The sequence below is a fragment of the Uloborus diversus genome, chromosome 1 (assembly GCF_026930045.1).
Source record: "Uloborus diversus isolate 005 chromosome 1, Udiv.v.3.1, whole genome shotgun sequence".
In the NCBI taxonomy this organism is placed as follows: Eukaryota; Metazoa; Arthropoda; class Arachnida; order Araneae; family Uloboridae; genus Uloborus; species Uloborus diversus.
The window spans coordinates 118,638,421-118,655,232 of record NC_072731.1 but is presented as its reverse complement, the minus strand read 5'-3'; the positions used below and the strand labels follow the sequence as shown (position 1 = coordinate 118,655,232).

Below are 16,812 nucleotides of genomic sequence, written 5' to 3'. Positions count from 1 at the left end.
AGCTTTCAAGACTCCGCCCACCTGCCATCAACGAAGGCAGGGGTTCAAGATGTAGCCGGAAAGGAAAGAGTTAAGCAGTTGCGTCCTTCCTTTTTTTTTTGGAAAAAAAAAAATATTTTTTTAATGCTGCGTTTGCAATACTTCCAAAACAAATTCCTAGGTGATTCGAAATTTTCAAAAGATGGAATTCCGTCCCCCAGACGGAAGTGTGGCAGCCATGTATTGAAACTGTAGCATTTCGCATCTACATTAAAATTTCAATGCATTCAAATTATTTGAAACAAAAGACTAACATAATAGGTATAAAAGAAAGAAATGAAAAGTTATACAATATACAGGGTCCATTATGAAAGTAATGAGTATTTACTTGCAAAATATATTTATTGATCGTAATTTGCACAAATGTTCAATATTCTTTAAAATACATTCCTCCTGCATCAATACACTTGCGGAGACGTGTTTGCTACACCTGAAAGGCACCCTGAAACTCTTCCAAGGGAATGCCTCTCAGGAACGTTGTAACATGGTGTTGGATGTTTCCCAAGGTTCCCCAATGTTTTCCTTTCTTCTCTCTCTCTCTCTCTCTCTTGAGTCGCGGAAACAAAAAGATGTCACATGAAGCTAAGTAGGGACTGTAAGGTGGTGAGGGATCACCGGGGGGGGGGGGGGGGGGGAGGACATCCATAACGGGGTTTGTCGGCGACCTCCTCCTGGCTCTCTTTGAATGCCTTGTGCCACTTCCCAGACTGTGATCTTGAAATGCAATCGTCCTTGAAGGCTTCTTGCAGCATCTGGAATGTTTCGGTTGCATTTTTTCCAAACCTCACGCAAAACTTGATGGCGTATCATTGTTCAAGTGAATGCTCTATTGCGTTATGTTACAATAGTTGAAAACATACTTCAAGCGGAGGCACTTATCTCCGCTCACACTGCTCGAAAGCAACTGATGACTGTATGCATTGAAAGGGCATATCCCACACCACATTTCCCAGCCGGTTTTACCGTGCTGCCGTCTATCGTCACGTCACAATAACATTATGCTCATTACTTTCATAATGGACCCTGTACAATACTATTACATAAAATGTAAGTAATTACTTTTATCAATCATGAACTATGATATACCTGCACATGTAAAAAAAACTATAGCTATATATTACCCAATGAACATGTTATTTGAAATATTATCTAAATGCCCTCTATATTTCAGCCATGGTCCTGCAGCACTAATGTGATCAGTTGTGCATTTGCCTTTTATCTACAATAAAAATTAAAAAAAAAAAAAATAAATAAGCATTTGTGAATACATAGCATTTTAATAGTGTATGTAGAAATTTACAAAACATTGCAGAACATGTTTTGAGGATATAAGCGAAACCTTTTTCAATGCAAAAGAAGCAAGTTTATGGATTAGTAGACACAAAATAATGGAACTTTCCAATGTAAATTGCAAAACTTTGACATCTAGGATGATTTTCTATAAGGACAAATTTTAGGCATTTTTATTCTTATAAATAGGAATACAGCCTGAACTAAAAACATGACACATTATATAGGAAAAAAACAATGCACACATACAGAAAAAATAATATCATCCATTGCATGAACCTATATGTGTTCAATTTGTTTTAAGTCCATTTTATTTTCAGAAACTAAATGCATTCTTAAAAAAGCAAATAAGCATTCAATATAATGACAATACATGCATAAAATCTGTCAAAAAGATCCTTTCACATCTTTATAAAAATTACAGAGAAATTTTGATGCTTTGCATGCAACTACTGTTGCCAAAATGTTTTTATTTTTAAGTATATTTGAAGTTAACTCCAAACGAAAGGTATATTTGATACATTTGATTATTAACTGCCTGATTACATAAGGCAATTAATACTGTCAGCAGGCAGTTAACAGGAGATTTTGTGACAAAAATTAATTACAAATGTCAGGCACATTGCAGAGGCACAAAACTAAACACTGCTTTTTAAAAGAGCTGTAAAGCAACAATATTGAAAAACTTTTACTCTGTGTCTCAAAGGAGAAAAATAATAAATAAAATATAATTTTATTATGTCACGCACACAAGAAATAAATTAGATGTTTTTCATAAAAATAAGCACAGAGCGAGAGAGACACAGCTACAATTAAAAATTTCATGGAATTATGAAATTTTAAGAAGTTTATATACCAACTGACATAAGCGCATTCATTCCTGAATGGGATGGGGGTATATCAATTTTACAACTAAAGTTGCATACTTTGATTAGAACTTGCATATCAGTTAAATCCTTGCCATCCCATTTGTCAAATGGATTTAGAAGTTGCAATCTCTGGCTATTTGGGTCCACAACAACATTAACAGAAGAGCTATCAGCTGGAGGAGCTTGGTAAGTGTCTTGACCCAGGGTCAAATCCCCCGTGGTGGCAGTTCCTCCCCATATGGCTCTTTCAACTTAAATTTTTCACCTAAAATACATTTTAAAAACTTCAACCTTCAAAATGGTCAAATAATGCTATATACAGATTAGAATCAATTTGAAGACTAATTACATCTGTTTTACCACTACTAAAAATCACTTCAATTGTTAGCAACTGGTGAATTCCAGCTAGCATGAGGGACCAAGAGGTCAGAAAATCAGTTTAAACAAATCCCTAACAGTTATATATCATTAGAAAGTTTATAACCCTTAAAACAAGAATCTAGTGTTGCATTTTGCTTACATAAGATTTATTTAAGGGAAGAAGAGGTGGTAAAATGTCTATTTTTTGTGTTTTTTAGCAAGTAAAATTATCACTTTTGTACCTTATTATAAATGCAAATGTTGCTTCTAAATTTAAATGGAGTAAATTTAATGTTCATAAAAAAAACTATAAAAGTAAAATAAAACCATGTTTGGGCGTTGTTTCGAACAAAAATAGTCTAGTTAGGGGCATAATTACAATATCAAGTATTATATGTAATGTCTGTTACAAAAAGGTAAATTAATTCTCCTCATGTTTTGAAATATTTTTTAAAAAGCTCTGTTCTTAATTATTTCTCTTTATCTTAAGGGTAAAGAAACTATAGTTCCCAAACTTTAAATCATAATAAAAACCATGCAGAAATAGGCATGTAAGACGTTACATAAGTTTGTAACGGACTTTTCAACTTGAATGTAACATCTGTAACACATTTTTTAAATGCATATAAAAATGTATTCAACACATCAAACAAATCAAAGTCCATGGTTAGCAACATGTAGCCACAGTTGGACTGGGTCCCTTAAAAAGGCATATGCTAATGGGGGGGGGGGGGGGGGTATAGACAATCATTTTAGGGGAGCAAATGGCTAATGGGCATTATATGGAGAAGTGACAAATTAAAATAAAACAAAATATGTATACAGTAAAACCTTGCTGCAATGCTATCCGATACAACGATAATATTTTGTGGTCCCGGTGAACTCTCATAGAAGTTAGTGTTATCCTCCTCCCAACATTACAATATTCTCCACAGCAATAAAACCCTGTAAAACTTTTTTATTTAAATGTTCAACCCCCCTTTATTAGGATAATTTGGTTTTCAAATAATCAAAAATATCTTATTTTATCAACTTTCGCCCTTTTTCTGCTTTTTCTGACAAGAAAAGACTTACTGCTATTCATGTACTTATTCATTTTCACCACTATTAAGAATTATTAAAAATATTACATATCCCTTTTTGAACTTAAAAGTTTTAGTAAGAACAGCATACAAATCTTATTAACAAAATGCTCAAGGAATCAAACAAAATGATAACAAAGGTTGTAGTACAACAAATTAAAAATTCCATTTTTAAATCTATAATAATTGAACTCATTCCTAGGACAGGAGAATGACATGAAACCTGGCGACAAACTTTATAATGACAAATCTTGATGATTTAAATAATTAAATTTTGTTCAAGAATGTTATTTTACACCTATAAGTATGATTAATTTAGTACTACAATTTAAATTTGTGGAATGTTGATATAACATTTTAAAAATAATTTAAGTATATTTGAGAAACGAATGGGGACATGACAATAGTGACTTTGTGGTTTTCAAAAAAAATTGTAGGAAAAAAATGAGTTATTGTTTTAATAGGAATGGAATGACATCGGAAAAGTTATTTCTAACTATTAAAAAAACAGAAAAAAATACTAGGCCAAACAATCCTTGTGTTAGGCTCCTGGGACATAGGATTTTGGAGAATTACTCAAATACATTTATACCTATATATAGTTATTGCATATACTATAACATTAAAATTAAAAAAAAAATAGTATTGTACTCCCAAAATATGTAGGCCCTCGATATAACAATATATCCCTCAACAACAATATATTTCTTCGGTCCCCAAAATATCGTTGCAGCGGGGTTTTACTGTATATAGAAATGAGGTACGCCTAATTTTTAAAATTTTGATTAAAGGAGTTTGAATTAAAAGTGTTTCAAGCAATAAGGAATAGAAAAAAAAATTCTAGTATTTTGATTCTACTTGAATTCTTCACCGTCTGATTCGTTTCTGGTCTCTAGAACTATTTCTAACACAGTCATTTAGATCCTCAATGGTATTTCTTTTCCTTGTAAGAAAATATGCAATATCAAGATGGCATCTCTTTTTACCAGTTTTCATACCAATTGTGATGAAATAAGCTGAGAGAAAGATCATTACAAAAATTTAAATTGTAAATACAGTTTGAAGATAAATAGTGATAGACTTGTCATTTGATTTAGCGGTTTAATTTTCTTTCATAAATGGGGTGTAGAGGGAATCTAAGCCTTAACTAAATTTTGCAAACCTTTATTTCTCTAAACACAGCTTGCGATGATCCTTGATAATAATAATAGGCGGGGAAAGGAAATTTCGGAGGCTCTTATCCTAAATCTTTTTGAAACAGAAGTCTTTTAATTCATGGTTGTTGACCATCTTTGCTAGTGTCAAGGAGACGGATTCGTGATCTCTTCCCCAAGCACATTTGATATTGAAACTCCAAAAACAAGATTATAGACAATCTTAAATATGATGTCATGTAAAAGGAGGTGTGAGAGCTCTCCCCGATCACATTTTCAGAATTAAAACTCGAAAAACGCAATTGTAGGGTGGAACCATATACACTACCGTATTCTAATCAAAATGACAATGTTCTTAATTAAAACCGCTCATTTTATACCATTACGGTGAAATAATATTTTGTTTAGTATTCAACTGGCTTGAAATGTGAAAGATATTTTACGTCCACATTCAAATTATATTAATGCATAATGCCTATGTATTTTCAAGAGATTACTTGGCTTTAAGGGATCCTAAAAAACATTTTAAAATAAAGTGATGAAAACTTTGTTATGAAATGTTGTGTGTGGGAGGGGGACCTTTGCAATTTCCAGGCCCCCACCAATACTTATGTCTGTATCTGCCCCAGTGATAGTAGGCAATGGAGCAACCAGAAAAAATTTTTAAGGGGGTGGGGGACACATTAGGAAAAAAAATAAAGAATTTTGAAACTTGTAGTTTTAAAAACACAATTTCAAATTTTTTTTTTATCAATGTTTAAGGAAAACAGGTACAAGAGTCTCAGCGAAAATTTGTACAAATTGAAGCGCCTTAAAAATGCTATTGATGTTAGGGCAAGGGATGGAGATCAAGGACTGTCCCCGATCATTAAAAAAAAAAAAATAGATTTCTTCTTCTCCCAACCAAATTTTCAAAATTGAAGTTTTAAACACAAAATTGTAGACAAACTTTAATGATTTTACAGGAAGGGGTTGTGCAGTTCTCCCCTGGAAATTTTTTCAAAAATATGGTTCTAAAAACTTAAGCAATACGGATTTCATTTTCTTTTCAGGGGTTTTTCCACTTATTTTTTTTTTCTTTTGTAAATGTAGTTTAGGAAAACTAGTTTTTTATGATATTAGAGCAGGGGTCTCCAAAATTTTAGCCAAAGCGACATTTTTGAAAACGTTTTGAGACTTGCAGGCCAATACCCAGTTAGAGATAAGGGAAAGGTTGCTGTTGTCGCGATCAAGGTTAGCCTTGAACTTTCATTTTTTGAACTTTTCCTTTCGCCCACCGCTTTCCTGATTTGAAGTGAACTGATTGAGATAAAAAATAAATAGAATCGTTAGAACAACGAAAATGATTTTTTAATACAGTCCGATTTGTAAAGCTTGTTCTTTGAATATGTAAATATTTGTTAATATATTGAATTTTTTCGTTTAGATAGTACTGTGATTTTTTTTGTCAATTTTAATAACTCTCCATGAAGTCAAAAGATGCAAACGCCCAAAAGAATCGGAAAATGGTAAGATTTTTACCTGAAATTTAAACTTAAGATACCGATTATTACATTTTTTGGCGCCCCCGGGTGGGCGTTTGCAATTATATTGAATTAAGTTAAAAAACTAATAGTATTTGATCAAGATAGTTTTTTCTTAATATAAATGATGGAGAGTTTGAAGAAATTACGCACTCCATTACGAAGTGGTTTTTCGAGAATCGCTAACCAACTGGAAGAGTACTTAAAGGCTACGGATTGTAGTCGTGATGAAATAGAAGTCTTAATTAACCAGTTGAGTGAGAAATGGTGTGATCTTGATATGAAAGAAAGAGAAATTCATGAAATATTAGCCAATGATTCTGATTGTGCTCAAGAGGATTTTGATGTTGAATATAATGTGTACGAGTCGTACAAAGAAAAATTCATACGACTTAGAACGAAAGCTGAAAAAATGCTGCGCAGTACTAATAATGAAATTTCAACTGTTGTGACTGAAACGGAGTTAAATAAACGCCGATTTAAGTTACTGCGAGTAGAGTTGAAAAAATTTAATGGGGATATTAAGGAGTGGCTCGGTTTTTGGGGTCAGTTCAGAAAAATTATGAAGACGTAAATATAGCACCTGAAGATAAATTTATTTATTTGACTTAAGCTACTGTAGAAGGCTCCCGTGCCAGGGAACTCGTTGATTCGTTTCCCCCATCTGCGGAAAATTACGAACAAGCAATTGAATGCTTAACTGCCAGATTTGGAAGGGAAGACTTGCTCATTGAAGTTTATTTAAGAGAATTATTGAGTCTAGTTTTGACGAATTCAATGGATCAAAAGAAGATGCACCTGGCCAAGTTATATGATAAAATAGAATCACATATCCGAGCATTAAATTCCCTGGGTGTTACTTCCGATAAATACGCTTCGATTTTGTATCCATTAGTTGAAAGTTGTTTACCAGAAGATATTATTAGAATATGGGAAAGAAGCACGACTTTAAAAAATGAAGATACTAAAGAATTAAATAAATTGACCTCTCTAATGAATTTTTTGAAAACAGAGGTTGAAGGGGAAGAAAGAATTTCCTTAGCGAAAGAAAGTTTCAGCTTCGATTCGAAGCGAATGAAGAAACATTCCTCACCACCTCGCCCGAGTAGAGGGGAAGAAGAGAAGATTCCAACTGCAGTCGGACGTTTTGGTTCCACAAATTCGAACACGTGTGTATTTTGTGAGAAGAAAAATCATGAATCATCTGCTTGCCGATATGTGCTGAAAATGAATTTAGATGATAAAAAGAAGATATTAATGAAAAAGGGCTGTTGTTTTTGCTGCCTTAAAGTGGGTCATAGAACTCGAACGTGTAAAGTTAGAATCAATTGTGAACGATGTAATGGAAAACATGCAACTATAATGTGCAACGAAAATAAACACCAAGAGCGCGATAAATTAAAAACAGACGTGCTGAAAGAGAATGACGGTCAAAATGCTATCAGTGACACAGTGCTAAATAACCGCACTTGTAGTCCCAACATTCTGTTACAGACTTTGTACGTCAGATTACGAGGCAACAAGGGAGGGAAAATCGTGAGATGTCTTATTGATTCTGGCTCCCAACGGTCATATCTGAGTAAACGAGTCGCTGAAGAAATGCAGTATGATCGCCTTAAAGAAGAAAAAATTATACATAATTTGTTTGGTGGTAAGGAACACACAGAAGAACATTACCGATACAGAGTATTAGTCAGTAGTATTAACAAAGAATATCACTGCAATTTTGAAGTACTTGACCAAGAAAAAATATGTTCTAAAATACCAACTTTGAAGTTAGATTCATGTGTGCAAGAATTGAACAAAAGAAATATAATTTTGACAGATCAATTGATTCCAAAAGAAACAGAATCTGAAGACATAGATTTATTAATTGGAGCTGATGTAGCAGGTAAGCTTCTCACTGGAAAAGTCATAGTTCTGCCATGTGGACTCGTAGCTGTCGGAACACATCTTGGATGGACCTTGATGGGGAAGATGTCAATTGACGATTCTGATGACAATTCTACAATGGTGGTAACAAATTTATTTATGAAAGATTTTACCATTCCAGAAATGTGGAACTTAGATGAAATAGGTATTACTGGTCCGATCGTTAAAAAAGACATGGAAGAAAAAGAAATAAAAGATGACTCTGAATCTGAAAAAGATGAAAATGAAGTAAAAAAGACCACTAATGAAGATCCGGTGGAAGTTGATGACGTGCAATCAAGTGAAGTGGATGCTTCAGAAGAAAGTACAAAACCTGTTACTCCTGTCGAAGAATTGATGGATACTAAAACAGAAACAGATGTGAAAGAAGAAAATATAAATGAGAAAGAAGAAAAAGAAAATGATACACCTTCTAGAGATAAAATAGTTACATCTGTTGAGCAAGAAAATGATGCCAGTGTTGAGCATTTAGATGAAAATTTACCCATCTCTGATCCTGAACAAGAAGGCCGAGCTAACGAGTCGCTTTCTTCTGATTTAGAAGACTCTGAAGAAGCAAAAAGGGTTGAGAATCCAGATGACCTTTTTTCCAGGAGCTACCCAGCTAAACAGTTGCTGAAAATGAAATGGTGGGAGAACCCAATTCGGTTAAAGAAGAATGAAGACGAATGGCCACAATTTGATTTGGTTTTCAATGATGAAGAAATTTCTCGAGAAAAGCGAAGGAGTGCTGTGATAAATACCCAAGTCAATGTGGAAAGCGAAAATATGTTTCACAGATACTCAAATTATCCGAGACTCATTAGAATCATTGGATGGATTTATAGGTTCTACTTGAATTCGAAGTCTAAAAATTCTAAACAAAAAGGAAATCTAAGTGTACAGGAGATAAAATTGCGGAAAAAAGTTTACTTAGGATGGTACAACGAGAATCATTTCCAGAAGGAGCCAATGAACAAAGAATTAGACAACTTAATCCCGTGCTTGATAAAAGTAGTCTCCTAAGAGTAGAAACGAGAATTTATAGAAGAAAAGATAAAAAGAATTTTTGATTGCCAATAATTTTGCCATCGCAACACCGAATCGTGAACATGCTCATAGAAAGTAAGCATCAAGAACTCAGACATGCTGGAGTTCAGGCGTTGATGAATCATCTCAGAGAGAACTATTGGATTCTCCAGAACCGGAAAACGGTAAGAAAAGCTATCTCGACATGTGTACGATGCAAACGATTCACTGTGACCCATTCAGAACCGAAATGTCCTCCTTTACCTGAGGATAGAGTTAGAGATGCAACAATATTCGAAATCACAGGCACAGATCTTGCCGGACCGTTATACTTGAGAGACGGAACGAAAACCTGGATAGTTCTCTACACTTGTGCTGTCAGGGTTCATACACTTTTGGTTAAAAAAAGTTCCCTGACTTTTCCAGGTTTTCCAGGTTGTTTTTTAGAAAATTCCAGGTTACTCGCTTCATTCAAAATTTAAGTTTAAATAGTAATATTTTCAAAATAATTAAAATTGTTTAAAGTAGCGATGCAGAACTGAAACTTCTCCCCTTAGATTAAAAAAAAAATACTTGGTTTTTTTTTCGTTTGTTTTCTCTGTCAAAATTTTAAGTTTTTTTTAAACATTTTGTTCAAAATTGTTTTAATTTGTTTACTATTTGTTGAAAACAGAGTACTTTCAACTTATTTTAGCGTTTCTTTGATGTCACGCGTATTATTATAGCGTTTTGCTGTAGTCCTGCAGCAACCTTTTAGCATCCGCTTTTGGTTTACAATACTTTTTATTTTCTTATAAGTAGGTTACACAAAACATATTGAGCAAAATGCAATGCTAAATTTCAGTATAAATATGATTAATTTGTTGCATCAATCGGCATACCATGTAATGCATAGTAACAAAAATCAACATCCGCCAATCATAGGCTAATGCCAATAATCTTTTTTTTTTTTTTTTTCACATATTAAAGGACGCTTACATTAAAATTTCAAACTTTCTTTTCCAGAAAGTAATAGTCAATTTTCAAAAATTCATAACTTTTTGCACATTTAATGTTATTTTCAATATTACACATTGATATAAACGTCCAATTCTGTTTCTGAAAGTTTAAGTCTACTTCCATTGTGCAAACGATCAAATATGGCGACAAAGTGAAAAATTTAAAATAATAAGTAGATTTTTGGATTTGTAGTATAAAAGTAGTAATAAATAATTAATAATCCTTAAAAAACTACAATAAAAGCAAAATAGTCAGTATTTAGCATATAAGAGTCTAAATCAATTAAAACAAAAAAAATGTTATGAAGATTAAATTTTGCATTTTTCCAGAAAATAATTACAAATTATCCGGAAAAAAAGGGCACAATTTGTGTTCTTTTCAATAGTTTGCATTGCAATTAACATCCAATGCCGTTTTCGGGAACTTAGGCACTTGAAAAAGTCTTGTGTACTTCCATCTTGGGAATGACCAAATATGGCGGCTATGCCCAGAAATAAGAAATATTTTTTTTTTTAATTTGTTGCATGAAGACAATTAAAAAATAATAAATCTTCATGATAATACAATTCATTGAAAAGTTTTTATCACATTTGCGTCCGAGGCAGTGAGGATAAGATTAAGTTTTAAGAACAAAATTTTTCATTTCTCAAGAAAATTATTTCAAATAATAATAGAAAAACAATTTGCAGGCCATTTTTTGTTGTTTTCATCAGTTTTCAATTAAAGAAAACATCCAATTCTGCTTTGTTTTTAGAAACTTAGGCATTTTTGGATCGTATCTACTTCCATCTTGTGAATGACCAAAGATGGCAACTACGTTTCACACGTAGCTGAAATGATTTTCCGATCAAAAAAAAAAAAAAAACGATTTTCCCCGATCGACTCTCTCATCTACAGGTTGTGCTTCCGAAGCAGTAAATTGTCTTCTCGCCTGTTGAGTTTGTGCATAATTGCTATTCACCTGATTTTTTTTTCCCTTGGGAACTACTGAGAGCCAAAAATGGCGGCTGCTGAAGATTTTTTGGGTCGCTACTTTTTTCATTGCTTTAAAATTGTTACAATTTTTTTTAAATACATCGATAAAAATGAAGATTAGGTCTTATAAAACGAAATCCCCTGGGAAAAAATTGGGAAAAGAAAAATTTTGGGGACACATTTGGAAAATTCCTTGACATTTTTGACTAAGTCATTTTCCCTGATAATTCCAAGTTTTCCCGGAGCGTACGAACCCTGAACCGAACAGAATGTTGTGGCAACCCATCTAAAACTTTAGGCAGTAGAAAGAAATGCGTTCCCCTCACTGACTCCATGCAAGAAAATCTTCGCTTTTTTGGCGCATTTTTCGTTGTGAAAAAAAACGTTCATTTTTCGATTGCAGTTTTTAAGTGCCAGCGTCGGTTTAGATAAAAATTTACAATTTTTTTCGTGAAATCACAATAAAAACGAAGACTAGATCTCATAGTACTTAATTCCTTGGGAAAAAAAATTTTTGGAGGACAAAATCTGAAAACTCCCTGACTTTTCCCTGACATTTTTGACAGTGTCATTTTCCCTGACAATTCCCGGTTTTCCCGGAATTCCCGGAGCGTACGAACCCTGGCTGTGTATCGTGCGGTGCATATAGAACTGATAACCTCTTTAACAGCAGAAGCCTTTTTCCAAGCGTTAAGAAGATTTATTGCTAGACGAGGAAGGCCAGAAATTTTATATTCTGATAATGGAGGCAACTTCGTTAAAGCTCACAATGAATTAAGCAAACTAGATTGGGGAAAGATAGAATCACAGTCGTCGCTGTAGAAAATAACCTGGAGGTTCATACCACCTTCAGCCCCTTGGTGGGGCGGATGGTGGGAGCGGTTGATAGGTACGATAAGGCAAATTCTGCGTTGAGTTTTAGGTCAAGCTTCACTGACTTACGAAGAGCTGAACACAGTAATGTGTGATATCGAAAGCCTGATAAACTCGAGACCTTTAACGTACTTGTCAGAAGATGTAAATGATTTGGTTGCACTGTCTCCTTTCATGTTCCTCCAAGAAACCAGAGAATGCGGCGTAGCTGATATCGATATGGTAGATGTCACCTACTTGCGAAAAAGATATTCATATCTACAACGAGTACATGCAGACCTACGAAAGAGATTTCGGGAAGAATACCTTGGACAACTGAAACATGCAAGAAAATGTCCAAAGGAAGCTAAGCCTCCTTCTGTAGGCGAAATTGTTCTCATAGGATCAGACAACCTAAAACGATTGCAATGGCCACTTGGACGAATTCTTGAAGTCCTACCAGGCAAGGATGGCATTGCCAGAGTTGTCCGCATAAAAACTAAGTTCGGAATTGTCACACGTCCTGTGCAACGTGTGTACAGTTTAGAAATAACAGAAAACGATGAAGGTACCCTTTTGAGAGATAAAGCCACTACTCGGAAGAACCAGGAACCAGTGGTAACGCGAAGTGGACGAATAGTAAAAGAACCCAAGAGACTAGGCTTCACAGCAGATTGAGTTCTTCATTGGTGAAGAGCTCAAGGTGGGAGGATGTCGCGATCAAGGTTAGCCTTGAACTTTTATTTTTTGAACTTTTCCTTTCGCCCACCGCTTTCCTGATTTGAAGTGAACTGATTGAGATAAAAAATAAATAGAATCGTTAGAACAACGAAAATGATTTTTTAATACAGTCCGATTTGTAAAGCTTGTTCTTTGAATATGTAAATATTTGTTAATATATTGAATTTTTTTGTTTAGATAGTACTGTGATTTTTTTTTGTCAATTTTAATAACTCTCCATGAAGTCAAAAGATGCAAACGCCCAAAAGAATCGGAAAATGGTAAGATTTTTACCTGAAATTTAAACTTAAGATACCGATTATTACAGCTGTTAATGGACCAGTTCCAAGACTGGACCGTGAAGATATGCCCCATATCATAGTTTGTTACGACGCGTAATCAGTTTCAGTACCTCCTTTTGTCTGAAAACAGACTACTGCGGAGTCATCAAGTTGCTAGAATTACTTCATCATATTGTTAAACGTTCAGATAAGATTTCTACCATTCTCTTACTAATTTCTGAGATTTTCATTTAGTTATAACATGTTTTGAATATCACTGATCAATTAAACGTGAACATTAAGTTAAAGGAGTGTATTTTCAAGTACAATTCCCCAGACTTCATGTTTAATCATAAATCGTCACAGCAGTAACACATACAAAAACATTCAAAATGATGCAGTTGCCATCATTGCACCGCTAGGTGTTTACATGAATGGACCACCTGACAAAGTGGTTCATTCATGGAATATCACAAATATTGTTGTAATTTCATCTCAACTACTTTTAAAAATGTCTCGATTGTTTTTAAATAAATATGATAATAATAAGAAAAGTTTTCATAGTAATCATGAGAACTCCCTCACTTAATTATAATTTCAATTTAAAAACTTTTATAAAATTCATTAAATATTTAAAAAATTACGTAGGTCAGTCAAAAAGGTAGTTGCACTACTTCCTAAATATGTTCCGTATAAGACAGTTTTGATGAAACTCTGTGGCAACACTTCAGACATGTACCTTTATCGTGTGACATAGCGGCTTCCCCAAGGCAAGTTCAGTTTTTCTCATAATCAGTCGCAAGCATGTTTTGACAGCTGCAAGTAGTCCAAATTGGAAAAGCGTGCCCTGATTTGATTTTGTGAGCCAACTGCACTGAGAGAGAGAAATTTATGGGCAGTAGTATGAAGTGTATGGTAAAAATGCAATGTCATGTCAAGCTATCGTGAAATGGTGCAACATGTTTGAGAATGGACGCACAGATATTGACAACGTTGAGTACGAGGGAAGACCTAGTTAATGTGATAAGTGTGGGATAACCTATCCTAGCCTAAACCTTTCACCTCCTGACTTTGACGTTTTTGATCCCATGAAACATTAACTTTCAAAGCGACGATACTATTCGGGTGACGAAGTGAAAGCTACACTCAACAATGGTTATTGGACATTGAACGAGATTTCTTTGCAGAAGGCATCGAACAATTCGTACCACGCCTTGAAAAATGCTTAAGAGTTTTTTTTTTTTTTTTTCAAAAAACTGATTTGCTCGTTCTTGAGCAGGGGTCAAAGTTTAAGATCGTAAAAAAAAAGAGCTAAATATATGATTGCTTTGCTTCAAAAGCAACGAAGGAACCAAGCCAATTCTTTTAAATGTGGATACTACTTGATACTAGGTACATACTAGTAGTGTTCACTCTAGGAAAAAAAAGGGCAGGGTGCTAGCCTTTGAAAGGGACACTTTTTAAAATAAGGGCACTATTTCAATGCAGTGTCCCCCCCCCAAGACCAATGATGCACCACTCAAAAAGTACTGAGCCCCCCCCCCCCCCCAAAAAAAAGAAATTAAGAGGAGAAATAACACTTAACACACCTTGCGAAAATTCAAACAGTCTAGTCTGCACCATGATCCCCCCCCCCCCTCGATCGCCGTCATCACTGACTTTAGTATTAAATATGATTTCATCCAGAAAACGCACTTGTTTGCAGAATAGGGTTAGTTCACTCCCTCCCCCCCTCCCACACACAAATGCCAACTAAGCTAAGCACATTTTCCATACTCCATAGGAACATTTGGCAAAAACTGAAACTTGGCTTTGGGTGTTTTTCAACACTTTTCAGGCCATAATTTTAACTACCTATAAGAGTAAAAAAAAATTCTAGGCATTTCAAAACCCTTTGAACTTCAATTTAAGAAGAACAGTGCTTAATTACTGATCTCCCCTTTCTACCAAAGAAACTGCCTAGTAATGTGCATTGTGTCATTGAGGATTTTAGTAGACATCAAAATCGTGATGAGTGTCAATTCTCTTAAAATACTGTGTGCAGTGCTTCAAAATGCAGTGGTAGCAAGTTGCAAAACTAAAAAGACTTTATTTGAGCTCTATTTCCTAGTCTTGGAGTTGTTTAAATTCATAACACAAATGTGTTGACAGATGTATGCGCTCCTAAATGCAATACATAAGCAGCTTGGGCCAAGCTAAGATTTTTATCTCAGACAATTTTTGTGAAAATTTAATATATCGGCATTTTAATTTTGTGATTTTTTAAAAAATCAATTGTATAATATTTATAAAGGAAAAAGAAACAGTGCAAGATCATTTTAGTTAGAAAAAAGCACAAGTATGTCAAAAGTATGCTTTCTATTATGTCAATAAGTGTTTTAAATAATCTGTTATATGAATCACATATAAAAAGATAATAAAAATTCTTAGAAAAAAAGGAAAATTGAATGAACGCCCAGTCAATGCGATATTTTTCCATTTCAAACGGTTTTTGGGGAGGGGCTGGGGATGGGGGTTAAAAATCTAAGATATTAAAAAAATACCCTTGCATTTTATAGCCTAGTAAGCTTTGTACTTTGTTCTTCTTAGGAAACAATCAGAAAGTTAACTTTCCAGAAACAGATGTGAAAAGATTGCTACACAATCACTAGCAATGCGCTAAAATTAGCTAAGCCTAATTTCCACGTGCAAACGAAAAACGGACACAAAGGGCTGAAATGTTAGGAAAATGTCCTATTCCCTCTCATTGTTGATTCTCAGAAGATCAAGGATGGGAAGGAATGAAGCAAAGATCTCTCCCTTCCCAGAAGACCCCACTCCTTCCCACAACCTTACAAAAACAAGCCCTCAGTAGAAGGGAAGAACATGCCTTTGTTTCCTACTGATAAGCCTGTTTGAATTCTCAGAATCTCATCCCCTCTTTGCCTAGGTATTTGCTTCCCCTTTTGTTTATGGGGCCGTTTTCAGGGTGAAATTCTGGGAACAAGGATAAGATATGAGCATTTTTGCAGACGATCGCTGGGCAAATAAAATTGCCCCGATATTGCAGCAGGTCGAAACGATGGTTGAGGCATCTTTTTAAAAACACAGGGTGCAATTTCTTATTTTTGAAAAGGGCGGGGCGCATTTCGCGATCTAAAAGAAGGGCAGGGCGCATTCTGCTGATATGGAAAAGGGCAGGGCGCTGCGCCCTTCAAAAACGGCCTAGCGGGAACACTACATACTAGCATAAATATTTTGGTGGCTCACTGATGGCTTTGAGGGCAAAGGTCAATTGAAACTGCTACTTTTTGTATTCTTTTTGCCTTGTTTAGGCGTGGATATCTGCTAAAGCTGTGAGTAACCCTCGGTAATAAGTATGTGATTAACTACTCACTTCAGTATAGTACTAAGAAAAATACAAAACAGCTTTCGTTTCTTTTGACTTTAGTAGTTAAACGGTCTCAAAGTCGATGATTGTTTAAAAATGCCCAAGTATAGAGGTCAATAACTTTAATCGCGACAGGCCCACAACTTTACAGCTGTAGTTATAGTCCGAGTGGAGTAGTTTAAGGTCCAGGTTAAAAACCCATGGCAACTAATGAACTTTAATTACGCTTCCCCAAAGTTCATAATTTGAAACAAAAAGAATCACAGTTTTAGGTCAATTACTCTAAAATGCCCGAGTCAATAACTTTGAGCAAGAACTGTAATTATGCTCTACGTGGTGTAGTTTTAGATTCATGTCA

At 34.6% G+C, this 16,812-nt stretch overlaps 1 protein-coding gene across 1 annotated transcript in view; it reads right to left on the bottom strand.

Annotated features, from left to right (window-relative positions):
- The window catches only part of LOC129231756 (aconitate hydratase, mitochondrial-like), a 102,474-nt gene that overhangs the window by 45,290 nt on the left and 40,372 nt on the right, over window positions 1-16,812 (bottom strand). The window contains 3 exon segments of the mRNA XM_054866125.1: window positions 1,161-1,258; window positions 2,256-2,417; window positions 2,420-2,463. Coding sequence (XP_054722100.1) covers window positions 1,161-1,258; window positions 2,256-2,417; window positions 2,420-2,463 — 304 coding nt within the window.